Below are 19,008 nucleotides of genomic sequence, written 5' to 3'. Positions count from 1 at the left end.
AGTCCCAAGTGTAACAAAACCTATGAACGCTATGTCTTAAGGTGTCGCATGCAAGGTGAATCCTTCTACCGAGACATCCAACTGAAAACTCAATCATGTAACTTCGCTACACTGTCAGAGTCTTTAATCCGGGGCCAAATCGTGTACGGGGTGCTGGGCAGAAGTCTGCGCGAGAGGCCTTTGCGTGAAGAGAACCTAACCCTAGCAAATACGGTCCAAATATGCAAAGCTGCCGAATTTACTGAAGAGCACAAGAAGTCCCGGGGTCAAACTGACAAGTCGGTGGACCCTGTGATGAAAGAGAAACGACGAAAATACGGTGACAGCAGATGCAAAAAATGTAGCAGTAATCATGAACCGACGAAGTGCACCGCGTATGGGAAAGAGTGTCGTAAGTGCAAAAAGAGGAATAATTTTGCTGTATGTTGCAAACTAAGGCAGATGGTAAATGACTGACTGTATCTCACAGATTATGAAACAGACAACGATGGCCTTAATGTGCTGGAAGTCTGCAATGGCAGCGAAAATCGCGCCAACTGGCTGATAACGGGAGCTATCTCGGGTAAGGATGGGCAACTAAAAGTTGACACGGAATCACAAGCAAACCTGCTTCCGCTGTCTGCATTAAAGAAGATAAGCCCCGGGTACCAAACCGACGTCAGCAGTTCTACGGAGCTGCAGCGGCGGCGTTATCTCCGAAATCAGAACCGCACAGCTGCGCACGAAGATCAAGTTTGTGACAGCAAATTTGGAATACTTTTTGAATAAAAGTGCTCGTCGAGCAATTTTGGGCCGCAAGGCGTGCAGACTGTACGGACTGGTCAACTGCGTAGACGATGTGGCAAGTGCTCATCTCTCAAAGTGTCATGTAGCGGCGGAGTTTCCAGAACTGTTCCAGGGCTTGGGATGCACCAAGAGAGTGTACAAGATGGTGTTGAAGGAAGGGACAGTTCCTGTCATCCAGTCAGCATTCCGCAGTCCGGGTATCGGAGTTGCTCAAAATGCCGCTCAAGGAGGAACTGGACAGGATAGAGGCAGAGGGCATCGTAGCTAGGATGGAAGTACCATCTGACTGGCAGCGCCTCTTAGTAGTCGTGAGAAAAAAGAGTGACAAGATTGGAGTATGCATGGACCCTAGTCACATCAACCAAAATCTGAAACGTGAACACTACTCTATGCCTAAAAGAGAGGAGATAGAAGGAGAGCTGGCTGTGTCACTTATTTTTCGAAGTTAAGACGTCAATGCGGGGTTTCACAAATTAGCATTGGACGAAGAAACTTCCCGTATCAGTTAGTTTTCGGTGCCTTTTGGTCGTTATCGGTACAAAAGGCTGCCTTTCGGCATTTCATCAGCACCAAAAGTTTTTCAGAAAACGATGACCCAAGTTTTTGACGGCTTAGACGTTGTCAGAGTGTACATTGATGACGTGCTAGTGTGGGGTACGACGCGTAAAGAACACGACGAACGTCTGCGTGGGGCACTTGAAGCATGTTGGCGTGGAGGGTTAACTTTGAACCCCGATAAGTGTGTGGTTTGTGTGAAAGAGATAGTGTTCCTGGGGGACAGGATAACGCAGGAAGGAATACAGCCAGACCCGGAACTTTTACGAAGTGTGTTACAGATGCCAGCACCCACAAATAAGGAGGCTGTGCACCGAATGCTTGGACTGGCCAACTACTTCGGAAAATATATTCCCTACCTTTCACAGAGAACCGTCGCCATGAGAGATAACCTCAAACAAGGATGTCGTTTCGAGTGGACAAGGGAGCACGAACAGCAGTGGCAGAGCCTTAGAACCACCCTATAGCGTCATCACCGGTTCTGCCCTTCTTTGACCCGAAGCTGGAAACTAAGGTCTCCACTGACGCCTCCCAGTTCGGACTTTGTGCTGCCTTGCTTCAACTTCATGACAGCGACTGACTTGTGGCATATGCCTCGAGGATCCTCACAAGTTGAAAGCAGGTACTCGCAAATCGAGGAGGAAGCTCTTGGCAATGTGTTCGGTTGTGAAAACTTCCATGACTTTATATACGACCGAAAAGTATCTGTGGAAACTGACCATAAACCTCTCATTGCGATTTCCAAGGAAACCCTCGGGGATATGCCACCAAGGTTGCAGCATTTCTTTATACGTATGATAATGTATGATTACGAGCTGCAATATGTTCCAGGCAAGCACCTGCAGCTGGCCGACAAACTGTCCGCTAGTGACAGAAACCGCTCGGGGCGTGGATGTCGACGTCGAAGTGCATGCAGTATTCAGGCTTTCAACGATGGTGAGGGAAACGACTCTAAAACGCCTTAGAGAGGAGATTGAGAAGGATGTGTGTCTGCGGGATGTAATAGCAGCGTTGAAAACATTGAAGAGTTAGGGAGAGTACAATGCATTCCAATCGGAACTTTCCAGTGTAAGGGGTGTCATGTATAAAGGTTGCAAGGTGGTGATCCCTAAAACGCTCCGCAGAGAGATCTTGACTCGCCTTTATGGGGGACATTTAGGAGTCGCTAAGTGCATGGCTAAAGCTCGCTTGCTCATGTTCTGGCCTGGAATGAACACGGACATCAGAGAAATGGTATCAAAATGCAGCGCATGCAAGCGGTATGCGTACCGTGAGCAAGAAGACCCCCAAATAATGGGACGAACTCCCAATCAGCCATGGTAGCACTTAGGAGTAGACTTGTTCCAATATGCTCAGGTTGAACAGCTCCGGGACACCAGTGCGCGTACCGTTGTTACCACGCAAGAGAGCGTGTTCGCAAGACATGGTATCCCCATGGAAGTGTGCTCCGGTAACGCACCTTAATTTGTGTCAAAGGAATTCAGAGACTTCGCCTCGCTGTTCGACTTTAGTCATGTGACTTCAAGCCCTTGTCTCCCAATGTCCAACGGACTTGCTGAGAAAGGGGCACAGATTGTGAAAAGAATATAAAAAAAATGTGCTTATTCGAATGACAACTTTTGAACTTCTAAACTACTGAACCGCTCCTCAAGAAGATGGCAACTCCCCAGCAGAGCTGCTGATGGGTCGACGACTGCACACACGACTTCCAGACTTTAGGAGCACCACGCAAGTACAACTCGGAAAGCATCAACAAGATTCATCAAGAGGGACTCTACTTAAACCGCTGTTGCCTGGCCAACATGATCGTGTACTCCAGGACGGCGCCTGGACCCTAAAGGCAACGGTACAAGATGTCGTAGCGCCGAGATCGTACAAGGTGGTCACTGAAGACTAGAGTAGCTTGATGGGCTTGTTGGTACATGACTCGGAGAACAAGGAGCATTCAAAACAGGGACAAAAACACAAGAAGACACACAAACAGAGCCTCTGTTTGTGTGTCTTCTTGTCCCTGTTCTGAATGCTCCTTGTTCTCCGAGTCACTGAAGACAACAGACCGCTACGAAGGAATTGACATTTTCTGCCCACATCAGAACGGTACGTTGCTACACCGCCAGACATGGACGCCACCCGCCACCCAGAAAACGGGCACCAGTGATTGAAGACTCTTCGGAACCTGCAACCGCATCGACCTCACCTTCCAAGAAGTGTCTACCTGCATCTGACAATTGGAAGGCTTCAGGACAAGACGTCCACCGGACAGGCTCGTGTACACATAATGCTGTTTCAAACTTGATTAATGTATGAGTTAATATTAAATTAGTGTGTAACGGTTAAACATAAACAAACGGCAGATGTATCGGTATGCTGATAACAGCCCAGCGCGTAGCATATCTAATCTGTAACCTTGAGCGCCTTCACGTGAGTGCTGTCTGTTCGCGTTCCTCGCCCATTGTGTGCGTATAAAAGTAGTGAAATAAAGGCGCAACAGGTTGTTGCTGTTTTGCATTCACTTCGTGCGTTGTGCTCCCGGCAGATACATTGACGAAGACAGTGCTACTGTGGAAACGTCGACCGTTCTTTTTAACGTTTCATAGCATACAGGGTGTCCCACCGAAAAAGGGCCAGGGGCTAAAGAAAAAACGGAGCGCTCTACACAAATGGAACGTACGTGCTTGGCAGTTTTGCGGTCTATCCAAAAATATTTTTTTCATCGCCCCTTGTCAATTAATTAGCGGTAATTAATTTTCTAACTTTTTAATTATCGGTTTTAGCTCTCAGATGTCAATGAGGAAGTTGTAGTACGTCTCGAAAAAGACGCAACTGAAGTGGTTCGACGTTGCTGTGGCTTGTGGTTTCGTTTTTTCCCGGGTTTAAAAATTGGTATCAGAAGCCGCGCGCACCACAGAGCGCTCCCCATAATTCGGCGCCCACGCGCGACGATTGCAGTGCACTCTGCTAGGTGTGCCGTGAAACAGGTGAAATATCTTCCTCTTGTGTGACGCGGCCCAAGGATGGTCTCCAAGCGCTAATCTGAAGGTCAATGTACGCCGGAGGGCGCTGGAATCGTCGCGCGCGGGTGCCGGATTGTGGGCAGCGATCTGCGGTCCGCCCGGCATCTGAAACCAACTTTTAAACCCGGGAAAAAACGAAACCACAAGCCCTAGCGACCTCGAGCCACTTCAGTTGTGTATTTTTCGACACGTACTACAACTTCCTCATTGACATCTGAGAGCTAAAACCGGTAATTAAAAAGTTAGAAAATTAATTGCCGCTAATTAATTGACAAGGGGCGATGAAAAAAATATTTTTGGATAGACCACACAACTGCCAAGCACGTACAGTTGGTTCCATTTGTGTAGAGCACTCCGTTTTTTTCTTTAGCCCCTGGCCCTTTTTCGGTGGGACACCCTGTATCATAATCTTTGTTTTGGATGACCCACTCAATAAACTAGTTTTTGTTAACTTTCCTGTAATCTGTCGTCCAAGTCTTATCATTATACTTTTATTCAACTTCGCAGCCGTCTGATATATTAACCAGTATTAACAGTAGTTCATTAAATGGGAAGAAATTAAAAGTTAAATGAAAAAGGGTCGACATTTCGACAGCGCCACTGTTGAAACGTTGGAAACGGTGACCGTTTTTCCTTCAACTTTTAATTTCTGCCGAATAATTGCCGAATGGGGAGTTTTATTGACAGAGGCGTTATTCTACATAAATGCGTATGTACGTGTATATGCATATATTGTTGTCTCACGTGTATCTATTCTGTATTCGACTACAACTCCGTTTCTGTCGTTCCTGATCCTTCAGCTTCGAGCCTCTAGGGCCAACAGTATGATGAAGTAATTGCCCACATACAAACAAATAAAATTTAAAATAATATGTATGTCTACTGTACATACTCTACAACATCCGCAGTGAAATTTAAAAATCATTCCATGCAGTTCAGAAAAATGTCATTTCTGTGGATCTCTTTCGATATAAGTCGCACCCCACACCAGTTTTTCTGGTTTGCTCTTCCATGCAATGAGATTTCCTGGTATGAATCGTCTACATATCGGTTTTGTATGTATGAGCCGTCCTGGTATGAATTCTCTTGTGCTATCAAACACCAAAGCAAACAAATGGGCTTCAAAAAAGGTGTTCTAAGTGTGACATTCCTCTTCTGTTTTCAAACCAGAGATGCAGTCCGGACAACGGTGCTCGCGATGCTCCTTTTATGAAGTCACCGGACGGAATGGACGTCTACCGGCTAGGGAATATAAGCTATATGTCCCAGCTAGGTCATTTTTTCGCCGGATATGATACGCCAGAGTCTATGAAGAGAAAGGTGGGTGTCTTCGTTGTAGGGACTGCATAATAGAACTATGCCTCTCCACCGTGTGGCGGTGGGTGCCGTGTGTAAAACTACAAATTTAACAGCTACAGGAATGTTCTGTTTTATGATCGCCCTTCGGAAGCATCGTGTGACGGAATTTCGCAAATATTCTTCGCAAGTCTGGGGTCACTTTAGACCGCAACAATAATTAAGTATCAGAACATTAGGGCCACACAGCGAGAAGCACGCGGCAGCAATCAAGTGGAACAAAAAAAAAATCAGATTCAGTTGATGCTATATAGGAACTTGTCTATTTATCACGTTACAGCTACAGTGTGGCCAGCATATTCATAATATGTCAGGTACATGTCGTCTTGAGATTACTTCACACATGTCTAGGTGCGCCCCAATATATGAAGTACCTACAAGTCGCCTTGGGATCTACAGTTCAGGTTCTACTTTACACATGTCTAGTGGACCCTAACATGTCAGGTACATGTCGTCTTGGGATCAATAGTCCCGACTTCACTTTAAGCCTGTCTAGGTTGGCCCAAATATCTAAAGTAGAGGCTGTCTTAAGACCCATAGTCCGGGCTTTACTTTGTGCACGTACAGAGGAGTGGTACATACTGACGACCACTTGAGGCTAAATACGAATAGTCTGGACACGGTTTGTAATTAGAAAGTACTTAGGGCCCCCAGCGTAATTGGGGTCATCGAGTGAGCCAATATGGTGATTAGGTCCACCCAGTGAATCAGTACACGTATCCAGACCCCATCATGATGTGCCGGCAAGTAGTGGTCATAAAAGAAGCAAACTAATACGAAAAGAATGGACAGAAATAACTTACTTTAAAATCAATGACATCATCCTGAAGAAAGCAGCCACTCTTCTGGCCATGACGGTTGCAGGAAGTCACACTAGTGACTACCAGTGATGGGCAAGATGACCGTGGCGTGACATCATCACTGCAGGTCTGGGCAGGTGAGAACAAGAATATGGCTCTCGACAAGCAAGGGGAACACCACTTATACTGGAGAGAGAAACGCAAACTTTTATGTTTATGTAAGAAGTAACGCTTTTTTATGTAAGAAAGAACAACATATACTAACATGGATAATAGATACTGTCAATGGCTAACAATAACAAACAACAAACCACCCACAGCGCACACACAAGAGGAGTGCAGCCAATCGAAGAGCAAGGCAGGGAACTGGATTGTGATGCTCTTTTTTTCTGTAGAAAGTCTTATATCTACGTCCCTATAAGTTACTTTCTGAACTAAATTTATTGCCACATTATTAAGACCTCTGCCACTACGTCAATGCTACTCTTGTGCCCATTAACCAGGGTGTGGCAGCAGTCTCGTTATGATGATACGATGACAATATTTGTGGAGGACAAGAAAATGCCAGTGCCATTCATGCATGAAGACGTGCATGATAATATCAATGTCTGTCACTAATGGGAAGGCTACGCGGGGCGAAAGTTACGCAAATGTTGCGAATAAACTTGAAAAAAGATCGAAAAAGTGGGGTTAATTCTATTTGTATAAGCACACCAGCCAATCCATCAAATTAAACATATTCCCCCATCCATTTAACCCATTGCCCATGAAAGTAATGGTTACTAAGAGCGCTGTGTTACATGTCTGCACCCTTTGATGGACAGACACAGAACTGAATCTTGACGCTTCTTTTCCCAATAGAAAGTTACACATCTGACCGCCTAGTGGTTACTTTGTGAACTAATTTAATTGCAAAAAATACAACAACAGCAACTTTGTCATCATCTTGGTGCGGCTCTCCCCGGGCCAAGGGCATAGCAGCTAAAATTGTCTTCATGGTAACTGGTCAGGTCAACAATGACAGGTACTGTCGCACGACGAAAAAGGCGAGGAAAGGGCGACTCACAAGGCTCCTAGATGTGTCAACAAAGGAAAACACTAGCCAGCAGAGCAAGTATAAAGGAAATGCGGTTGAGGTAGGAGCAAATTAAGGCACTCACTGGCATCAAAGTGTTCCTATACATGCTCCACTCAGTCGAAAACAGTCCGTATCATGAACGTACTCATCGCGATAGTAGTATATGATCAACTCAAGTATCTGGAAGCTCACAACTTGGTCTAAACACGATTTCATTAGCAATTAGAGTTAATTGGGACACCCACAGTAATTAGGATCATTCAGTTAGTCATTACACTAATTGGGGAGCAACTAAGACGTGTCCAGACCACAGTGTGAGTTGCCGGCTACTTGAGCTAATAAAAAATAAAAAATGGCTAGAAAATAAAATAAAAAGATGGGAGTAGAGTGGAAAGAAGGAGTTCAGTTGAAGATAAATGACGCCATCGTGAAGAAAGCGGTCCCGAACGACCGCTGACCATTGCTGGGCGACAGAGCACAGAGGCAGGTTGCATCACAGCTGTGATCACCTGTTCTGGACATCCTATGACGTCTGTGCGGGTTAGGGCAGCTCAGGACATGCGAGGAGAAACACTCGTAATACAGAGGCTGTGAAAGTAAGAGTAAATATGCTAACCAACAATAGGCTAACAACAAAAGGAATTAGTTATACAACAAATGAGCCCACCACAACAGGCAGCGCAGAAGGACGATCTCTCTTGCTGGAAGGACTGCTCCGTCCGACAGCCAGGCACAGATCTGACTCGTAATGCTTTTTTCTCCTCTATAAGGTCACTCATCTGCACCCCCCTAGCGGTTACTTTCTCAACTAATTTCATGACAAAATTATTAAGAATCACGCCAGCGCTACTCTCGTTCCCGATGTAGAAGAAGATAGAAAAGGCGGGGATGCTTGGACAACAGCAACCAGCGCCCGACATGCACGGGCATGAAAGCCGCAAACAAAGAGGGGACAAAGTTGGCGAACGAATTAGTTACACAACAAATCGGTCACAGGAGCGCAGAACGATACGTCCATTCAATCCGACAGCCTTGCGCAGAACTGAATCGTAATGTTTTTTTTTCTCCTCTATAAAGTCACGCATCTGTCCCTCTTGCGGTTACTTTCTGAACTAACTTAATCGCAAAATTTTTAAGAATCGTTCTAGCACTATTCCCATTCAGGGCAGCACTAGCGTCATCGTGAAGACAAGAATGATCAACATGAATCTTTCTCGTCCAAAAAAAAAAAAAAAAGCAGAGCATCAACAAAGGAAAGCATGCAGGTCGGGTCATGTCAGGCCATTGGTCAACGCGCGCTGTTCCACGAGGACAAATCGCACGACAGCTGGGCAACAGAGGAAAGCAAACACAGACAAACACTTCAACAGATTCAAAAGGACACTCACCATCATCGGACACGTACACTGTATTCCCTCACTGTAAATCCGCTCGGCACAAAATCCACCTGAATCGTCAAACACCATTCACCAGTGACGAACCAGACATCCGTACTCCGTCAGAGGTAAACGGAATCCCACCGAAGCTACGCTTCTCCACTAACGGCCCACCCAATTGCAGGGGACAGAATTCACGCGTCCAGTGCCCAAGTCCAGCCCAAGTCCACCTGCCAGTGTCCAAGAGAGAAGTGAATACTTGCGCCCTCCGCAGGTCTTGCTCATTGGTCGTGACGTCATCCTATTGTCTGTTTGTTTTTCGCTAGCGCCCACCCAACTACCCTGGACAAGGTCCACCTGAAACAATAGAGCCGCTTCATGACGTCATCACCCAGGCATGCAGCTGCGTGGTTCAAGGACGCGTACGCTGTAAACAGGGGACCTGCTGTTTATTAATCACTGTCCCAAGATTATTTTCTTTATTCTACTAGTATATTGATTGCATAGGAAACAGAAAAATCATTGCAGAAAAACACCACGCATGAAAGCTGATTGTAGGAATTAAACATTTCAATCCCAAAGTCTTACTAAATGAGACTTACGAATACAGGAAAGAACAAAATAGCCTAACGCCATCAATGTCTAAATATGACGAGCTCAACGAGACACCTCCGTCTCATCCGGGAGCCAGGCAGATAACCGAATAATGACGCTCTTTTCCTCTCGAATAAAGCCACGCACCTGTCCCCCTTGCGGTTACTCTCTGAACTAATGGAATCTCGAAATTATTAAGAATCGTGCTAGCTCTACTAGCATTCAGGGCGTCGTCCGGAACTTCATTCTGACCTTTCTGCGATCGAGAAGAAAATTCTGCGTGCTGAACAGCTCGGCAGGCTTTCGAAACGTCGCCGATGCCGCGAATGCGAGACGAAGTTAGAGCTCTACGAACATCGGTCACAAATGAAGCAAACAGCATGAGTCGCCTGTCTTCGACAGACAGGTAAGCGATGAGCTTTTTAACGCACACTGTTATCGAACATGCAAACGTTCTCTGAAATTTCGTGTTCTGATATTTAATGCGCACTTGCTGTTCATGGTGCCGGTGTGGCTGGTCTGTCATAATGCCGAAGGAGATCGAATGCTTGTGCTGCAAGGAGTTCGAAAACACTGCCGAATGACTGCAGTATCAGTGCATTACAACCCACGAAGATTTCCAACTTCTATGATTCAATATGACTGTCCTGAAGGTCGCTTATTGAACTCCGTGGGCAGCGCGAACCTATGAGCGACTATATTCACAAGCAAGTCACATGTGTCCTTGTCGAACGATGTTAAAATTCGGGCGCCCAAAAGTGGTTTGGTCCTGCATTAAAGTCGTTAAAAACTCCAGTACAGGGCGCAGCACATAAAAAGACTGTTACAACTCTGAACTGGAGAAAACCAATATAGGCAATTTTGTAATTGTCAGTGTGCTGTGTCCTGAGTCACGTTTTTATGTATTGCCCTGTGCATAAGGTTTTAGCGTAGGTTTTTAGCGATATTGAGTCTTCTTGATTGTCGATTCAGTGAAAAGTAAAACAACGTTGGTTTCTAAAAGAACACAGCATGTGTAGTAATGTACAGGGTGTTGCCAGGTAAACTGCAGTTGCTCTGAGGTACATGTAGAAATGACACTACACACACACTGTACTGTAACCGGTTACCTATTTGCCTAAACTATATTTTATGTACATCTGTGTAGACGATGCAGATACACTGCATATCGCCAGCTTGCAAGGTGAGTATGGCACAAGCTTGGGAAAAACAAGAGCATGGTCATCCCAGCCTGTGCAATGAAGAGGGTCTGGCAAGCCTTTCCCACAAAAAATGCCACAGGCTTCAAGTACCCAAGATCCTAACTGGAGGTACCTCTTCGCACAGCTCGTCTATCGCATTTAAAATAATTCAGCATCTGTATTTAGGATGATTTATGGCTCTCAGGATGATGCATAATTCATGAGTTCAATATGTTGTGTTGAAACACAACACTAGTCCTTTTTAATGAGTCTTGCGGAACGATAGATGGACACTCCTTTCGTGACATTGTGTACCATTGCTACAGTGAACAATTTCTTGAGCAACACTGATGAACGAACGAAAAACAGAGTCTGTCTTCCAAACATGTATGTTCCTTGTAACTTCCGTATTTGCTAAGTGACACATGTTGATGTCCCCCCTCATGTAATGCCTGCAAGGGTCTTTGAGTTATATTCATAAATAAATAAATATCAAAACGGGAAAGAGATGTAACACCTACCCTCTCTTTGTGTGAATGATACATAAACATTCTCGAAGATTTGTACATAGTCACACTTTGCCTCATTTTGCCTAAAGCCTAGTTCCAACTCTTACATCATCTCCACATCTTCAATCTCCAAAGCAGTACAAGGCTAAAGTAATCAGCTACTACATAAAAAGGAGGACAGGGAGGAAACTGCTGGCACATCTAAAATTCGAAGAAACCCTGGTGCTTTCACGGTGCTACTCACGGCTCAGTCCTGGATCAGATCCGGATGGAAAACAGCTTTTCTGGGCCTCAGTGATAGATTCCCTTGATTGCACTGACTGTGAGGCACAACTCATTGGCTTTGTGGCAAGTGGGCTTGCATCTGACAGTACGATTTGGAATAAAGGGAGCAAGGAACATCTCTCTACGGTCTTAAGAAGGATATCGACATTACCTGTCAAGGTACAGCATTTAATGTCGCTTTCAGTAAGTACAACACTCCTCATAGCAGTTACAATTCGTGTTGGGAAAGCATGCTGAAGTTAGCTCAGGCAGTGTATCCAGAACTGTGAATCAGGTTCATAGAGAGCACCTGGTGAGAGGGACAGCAACAGTGTCCAGTAAAGGCACTCCAGGAATTTTGTGCAGGTTTGGGGGTCACACCTTTTAATAGTGTTGATGGAAAGCAGGGCGTGTGAAACACTGACCTCTGGTAGATGATTTCTTGTTATTTATAACCATGTACCCATGTTCTAGTAATCTAGAAAAAGCCTTGGCTGTCTTGGAGGAAATTGCTAATAAATCTGAGTGTCTTTTGTGGAAACAGGTTGTAACTGCCTTTCTGTCCACCCTTCTTAGTTGCCCTAGCAAAATCAAATATGTAATGCTGTACACCATATCTGATGCTAGCACACTAATTGCTTTGAGTGTTCTCAGGCTTCTGAAATGGAGCTACCTTGTACATACGCTGTGCCATGTCGGCAAGAACATAAATCAGACTGCCTTTATTTTTTTAAATTGACCCTTCAGTGCTTCATGTGACCGCAAGAATGGCATCCCCTAAACAGTAGGCAATGAGAATGATTTCTGCAATGTATTGAGCTTTGTAAAACAACAACTTTGTTTAAAAATATATTCCGAAACCCGGGTGACGACCTCATAATGTAGCGTCCTTTTCTGCAAACACCGTTCAACACAACGATTAAAAACAGAGCGTAAACGTTTTGTCGCCTATCCGGGTGGCATCATCAGTACAACAGAGGCCAAGGACGAGCACATCAGCCTATTTAAGAGGGCATCATACACATCCCATAGGGGGCCACGGTTTGTATTACATGCTGAAGCATCACGCCTGATAAAGCAGGATTCTAAGAACTTTCTAGGGCCCCATCGCTAGTCATGTGCAAAGGTTACTGCACCATCAAAATATATGTCCCTTAGGACAGCAATGGTAGACTAATTCAGTCCTGGTTAGTTAAGCTAAGCATTAGTAGCCCTGGCAACGTCCCTTGTGTGCTCCTTTAGTCTTGTCCCACGTCTTTTGTCTATCTCGCCAATATAGGTTGCATCACATTCTATGCACTCAACTTGATATGCACAGTCAAAATGCCTGATGGGCACAGTGCCCTCCAAATAGCGTATGAAATACGTTAGATGAAAGGAATGCGCACCACCGATTTGACTCCTTTGATGTTGTTTTTGATTGTTCTCTGTTGTAGGGATGATGCCACCTGGATAAGCAATGAAACGTTTACTCTCTTTATTCTTAATTTTTGTGTTAAGCCAGTGTTCTCAGTGAAGGATTTTACATTATGAACTTTGTTTGAATGATGATTAGTGGCGAGCTTTATACCCTGGGCCACTACTCTAACAATTGCTTGTGGTAGTGTGGTGAAATGGAATAACGAGCCTTGTAAACAATGTACTTGGCAATATATTTATTTATCTCTCAGGTTGAAGAACCCAATGTGGGGTTACATAACGGAGGGGCATGTAATCATACAAGACCGATCACCAAAAGGCCTTGCTTTTGACTAGATTAAAATGTGAAGCGATTGTAACATAACAAATGCTGCGCATGGTGGCGATTTGATAGGTTCTCCTCACGAGTTGTCGCCACGGTTACGGTTAGTTGAGAAACTGCATATCCAGGTAGCAGGATCAAATTTTCATTAGGCTACTTTGGCCAACACGCGAGCATAGAGCACAGTGTCAAAAGCCCTTACAAAATAAAAAAAATACTACATCTACGTGGACCCAGAAATCAAGACAGTTCAAAATGCTGTGAACGAATTCCACTACGATAGTTTTGCCTCAATACGCTTTTCTAAAGCCATGCTGGAATTAAAAAAAAGAAATCGACAGACTCAACTTGGTTGACAACGTGGTAGTACATGATGTACTCAATTAGTTTACAGGGAACCCTAAAAAGTGGAGCTGGTTAATAGACAGAAGGACCATAGTTGTCACCTCTTCTGAAGACAGGAATTCGCTTGAGACCTATGTCATCGACTCACACACATACTAAGCACCTTTCACACAGATTAACGTATCTTCGTTCCAGCTCTTTGACTTTCAGATGTTCATCTCTGTTGAGTGGTCTGTCATTCTTGTAATACAGATTGGAATTGAAATGCAGGTGCATAAGGGATGCTTTGAAAGAAAAGTGTTTGGTTTTAGTTCTCTTAATGTTTCCGAAAACGAAAACAAACTTCACGGTGACTATTCTTCTGAAATGAGCAATTCGAGGATGACAGCTAAAAATATATCTCACCATATCATTATATCCACCTGGCACTTCAATTGAATAATGGCAGTTGAAGATGACGATGATTCAATTTAATGGCGCATAAGCAACTCGGGCAATAGTGCGCCAAAACCATGGTAAAAGCGTGACTTGTTAAATATCAGACAATTGTACTAAAATAATATACTTTGTTGGTTGATAAATTGAGATATAGACAAAAACATGATATGATAAAAATAAGCAATTGAAGAAAAGGCAATTGTTGGCTTTGTGTGACTGATGTCGAGTTTGCCACACTACGTGTTGAATAATAATGTACGCTGATACGCTGTAGCATATAAACTACAACCATACACACGCTCAATATGTGGTGGATATGTGAAACCAGGGCTGGGCAGTAATACTGATATTTTGTATTATAATACAAATACATAATACGTGACGGCAATGGGTTTTATAATACAAATACATAATACTCTTGCACCAAGGTATTATAATACATAATAATAATACATCTATGTATTACTTAAGTAATACTAGTAATACAATTCACTGGATTGATTGTGAGCCGGTTTTCGTAGTAAAGGGTTCTCCTTCATGATTTATTCACACTCAAGGTGTGCAGAGGGATTGACCCTCTGAAATGTAAAAAAAAAAGAAAAAGAAAGAATGAAAAACGGATGTCGTGCAGGGAACGTTCTACGAATCCCGTTCACATGCGCGGTCAGTTTAAGCTGCAGAAGAATTACGCTTCATCATTATTAGGGTGATGTTGGTTATGTCCTCACCTTTTCACACAACATAAATAAAAACAACAGAGATTCACTCTGAGATACCTTCAAGTTCGAGGTTGACTGCTTCGATGCGCTGATCACTTCCGAACAGAATACACATTTTGCCTTCAGTGTGGCAAAGACTTCATGTGCTTAACCACAAAAAACGGCCGTCCAAAATTGTGCAGTTCTGACGCAAAATTGACGCCAAAATTGTGCCGTTCTGACCTGGCACGCTGTTAATGGGTCACGGCTACAAGCACCCTTCTACGAAGACATTGCACGTGTGGTGACTAAACATGAGGGAATGTCGTCGTTGTCCCAAAGGAACGCCCGGAAACGAGTGTTCTCAACTCTGAACTCATTGATCCAGTCCCGTGTAATCTGGGATAGGGGTCCTATTGTGAACTTACGGTCCGCGTGGCCGCACAACAGGCGCTTTTGTTTGTCACCAATGGGAGATGGGCTTCTTGGAAGGAAGATTACCGATCATCCGCACATGTGGCGCTTTTGTTAGGACCAAAAGCGCAACAAAAAGTATTACGACTTCACAAGTAATATAATACACGTAATACCTCCACTTTGTGTATTATAATACAGATACAAATACATTTTTAGAATCAGTATTATAATACATAATACAGATACTCAAAGTATTACAGTAATAGTATTATAATACAAAGTATTACTATTACTGCCCAGCCCTGTGTGAAACTAATATACACATACTTACATTTCTTGAAACTTTACATTTCAAACTTTCTTGAAAAAGGCAGTCCAAGTCTGTCGGATTTGACAGACTCTATACAAAGCCAGTAAGCACAGTGTGGAAAGACTGTTTCATCTTTCGAAAGCGGAGGTGCAGCTACCACGACGCTTCGTCATCTCAATGCTTCGGAGCGGCATAGCCTAGTAAGAAGCCATCAGAAGGATCTCATAAAGATAACTTGGTTGAAAAAGTGGAGGGTTCTGTGGGATACGTAAGAAAGCATACGCGTTACACAACAGCTACGAGAATGATCGACTGCACTTGCATGGTTTTCAGTACGTAGACTTGGAACTGAAAAATAAATATGCTAACCTTGTTGAAACTACTTTTCCGTCAGGACCACACGAGAGCACACTTGGTTTCTTTGGTTGAAGGTATCATCAGGTCCCCATGTTTCTTTGAGATGCAGCAGACAGAATTTCGCTGAGGCGAGTGATTGCCGTTGCGGTGCGTCGCTTCGCAGCAGATCAAGAACAGTACACCGCAACGATAGGTGAAACGTTCAGAATATGGCGACCAACTCCAACACCAACCCAATGACCCGAACAAAGAGGATGAACCGGGGGTCACACAAGTTCGCAGTTCGCAAGCTCGGCATACGGCATTCATTACAGCTGACCGGATACGGAAGCATATACGCCGTGTACAGATTGAAAAGAAAATTGTAGAAACTGTTGCAGGTGATAAATGCAGGGTATATTTTTCTTTTTGAGGCTCTGTAACAAAAACATATTAACGTAGAAATGCCATTTCATTAAGGAAATTGACAGGTATTGCGTGACCACGTGATGCGTTTGAGCCAATTGTGGGTGTTGCGAGTGGCCCCCGTGTTGACGTCATCTTGATGGTGGGCCGGGGTGGATATTCTGTATAAACGTATGTTTTCTCGGTTTGACGCTAGGCGTGCTGCACTGGGATGAAGTCGAATGTTTAAAATTCGAGTTTAGAGAAACCGTGGGGTTTTAATACATGAATTTTCGCATGGAGAGTCCTTGTTGGGTGCTTTATCGACTGCAAGTACTAAAGAGCGCCCACAATTTCTGGTCAGAGTCCCTTTAAGCGATGAGGGAAAACGACTTCTACTCGGGCAGCATAATGCGATATACGCTGAATTTTTACGGGTGAAAATTGCAAGGCACTGCTAAGCAATCACACGCACATACGACAGCGCATACAACACACGACGGGGAAAAGGCTTAAGACGGAGCGCTCAGGAATAATCGCAGCGTTACCGCACATCGCTACGAAGCTCAACGGCTAACGCAAGATGACAAATCCAAGGTCTTAGCGAAGGGTAAAAATTGCCTCAAGAAAAACACTACTGACCAATTCCAGACATGCGACATCGCATGCAAAATACTGCTCATTCGGCAAAAGGCCTAAGCCTGCCACAGAACATCATAGAGCATACACAAGTTCATTTTTCTATTTCGCGTAATCTAAACGCGGTCTGCTTGAAAAACGACGCACACATTTTCTTAGGGAGCAGAGACATGTCAGAATTTCTACTCCGTGCTCAGATACCAGCGTTTCTGCTCAAATACCCCTAACTGCAAAAAATTAAGCACTGCTTACTTCATCAACATATCAGTTGTTAGGAGCTAGGCTGCGAACACCCAACAAAATCTTAACAAACAGCCCCAATTCCACTGACAGAACACTATTGAGCTTTACCAAGCGGCTTTCTTCTGCGTTAAAGTAGAGAAATAAGAAAAGAGCAGTGAAAAATTATACGCACTTTTGCTCGCATAGCTATAAGAAGAAAAAAAATAACGAGGCACACGCTAATAAACTGAGACAAAGGTACCCATTTCTGCTATCAGATAATTATTGCATAATGCTACATGCACAGTGGCGTTATCCCTGCGTAAAGAAAGCACAGAACGAGGGTACACAAATCCGATCCCTTAAGTGAGGAGGGAAAGGCACTTCTGCTCGGGCAGATAATACGATAAAGGTGAATTTTTGCCAAGAAAACTACGAGCGTGGCAGACACATACTAACGAAGGAAAAAAAAACATTCCTATTCACTTCTACTGATAGAATTGGAGCCAAAGGCTTGAACCACTCGGTAAGAACAAAGCACACCGCTTCAGGAAGGCATATCAAATGCAGCTCAACAGGATCCGCGTGCAGAACTCATAAAATATCCCGCCAAAAACAAGGACTTCACCAGGGTCGCGTGGTAATTCCATTAAAACGCTCGTTCAATCCAACAGATTACAATGCAAACGCGATAACAATTATTTTTTAAACCACTATTTCACGGAATAGTACATAAATGTATCACTCGTGTCACACGAAAAGGCAAACACAAAGCACTTACTTGTCAAATGGGGTCCCAGCTTCAGAAAAGCGTGCGCGCACACACACACACACACACACACTCACATTTTTGGTAGACACAAAGTCGCAAACTCAAAGTCTATTTGACAACCACATAAATCCATATTATTCCTCAGGTCAATAATTATCCTATATACCATCGTCAAAAGACGGCACACACATGCATGCGAACGCAAAACAATTGGTTCTCGTTCCGGATGTAATAGGATATCGCCACTCGCCCAGCGCGAACCAAAATCAGAAAGGAATGCATGTTCGCTATACATCCAAGAAAAAACGGCGCTGTGCTTCTGCGCAGCATTCATTATACAGGAGTGATTTCGCATCGTTTTCCTTTTATTTCCTTGCAGCCACATATTTTGCAAGAATACTATAGAGTGGAACGGGTAAATGTGAACATCATTCGCTACACGCTTGTAGCTCTCATCATCTTTAAACCAAACCAGCCGACATGTACATAAGGACACGACCCTTCACTTAGGTAGGTCGCTATTGACTATCATCATCATTGCCTGCAAGCTTCAGTGCACAACAGAGCAATCCCATCGCGCAACGTAGCGCGCCCATCAGTACACCTTGGGCTCACTTCGCACAGTCATCTAAACTTACCATGTCTGCTTTGCCGCTGTGATAAAACAGTGCATGATAAAGTAATAGCGTGATAAAAGTGATAAAACAGTGCGCCTGAACAGCGTACCCACGCGAGCCGCGCGCGGGGCCGTTTTCGCGGTTTGGACACGTGGTCGCAATCACGCGCGCGGTCCGTTACCGATTCCCCGCGCAAGCGCACTGTTTTATCACTTTAACAGCGGCAAAGCAGACATGGTAAGTTTAGATGACTCGTACAAAGTACTAAACTCTGAAGAAGAAATAAATAAAATAAATCAACAAAAATTACCTCGTTGGTATCAGTCCCTACGTACTGTTTGACACGACGAGAGTGAGGCTTTTTTGCGTTTCTTAAAAAATACGACACGAAGCGGATGATTATCCTTGTACTAAATCTTTGATTCCGGAGGCAGTAGGATATATCCAGAAAGTTATCGTGTGTGTGTGGGAAGTGAGCCCAAGGCGTGTTGATGGGCGCGCATTGCTCTGTTGTGCACTGAAGCTTGCAGGCAATGATGATGGAATGATAATTTT

The 19,008-nt window shown here is 44.2% G+C and overlaps 1 protein-coding gene across 2 annotated transcripts in view; it reads left to right on the top strand.

Annotated features, from left to right (window-relative positions):
- The window catches only part of LOC135373811 (uncharacterized), a 120,195-nt gene that overhangs the window by 76,126 nt on the left and 25,061 nt on the right, over positions 1-19,008 (top strand). For both annotated transcript variants that reach the window (XM_064606878.1, XM_064606877.1), the window contains one exon: positions 5,526-5,675. In XM_064606878.1, the coding sequence (XP_064462948.1) occupies positions 5,526-5,675 (150 nt within the window). The remainder of the gene's footprint in view (positions 1-5,525; positions 5,676-19,008) is intronic.

Source organism: Ornithodoros turicata, unplaced genomic scaffold, assembly GCF_037126465.1.
Source record: "Ornithodoros turicata isolate Travis unplaced genomic scaffold, ASM3712646v1 Chromosome32, whole genome shotgun sequence".
NCBI classification, from domain to species: Eukaryota; Metazoa; Arthropoda; class Arachnida; order Ixodida; family Argasidae; genus Ornithodoros; species Ornithodoros turicata.
Note: the sequence above shows the minus strand (reverse complement) of the source record. Positions and strands in the feature narration are given on the sequence as shown.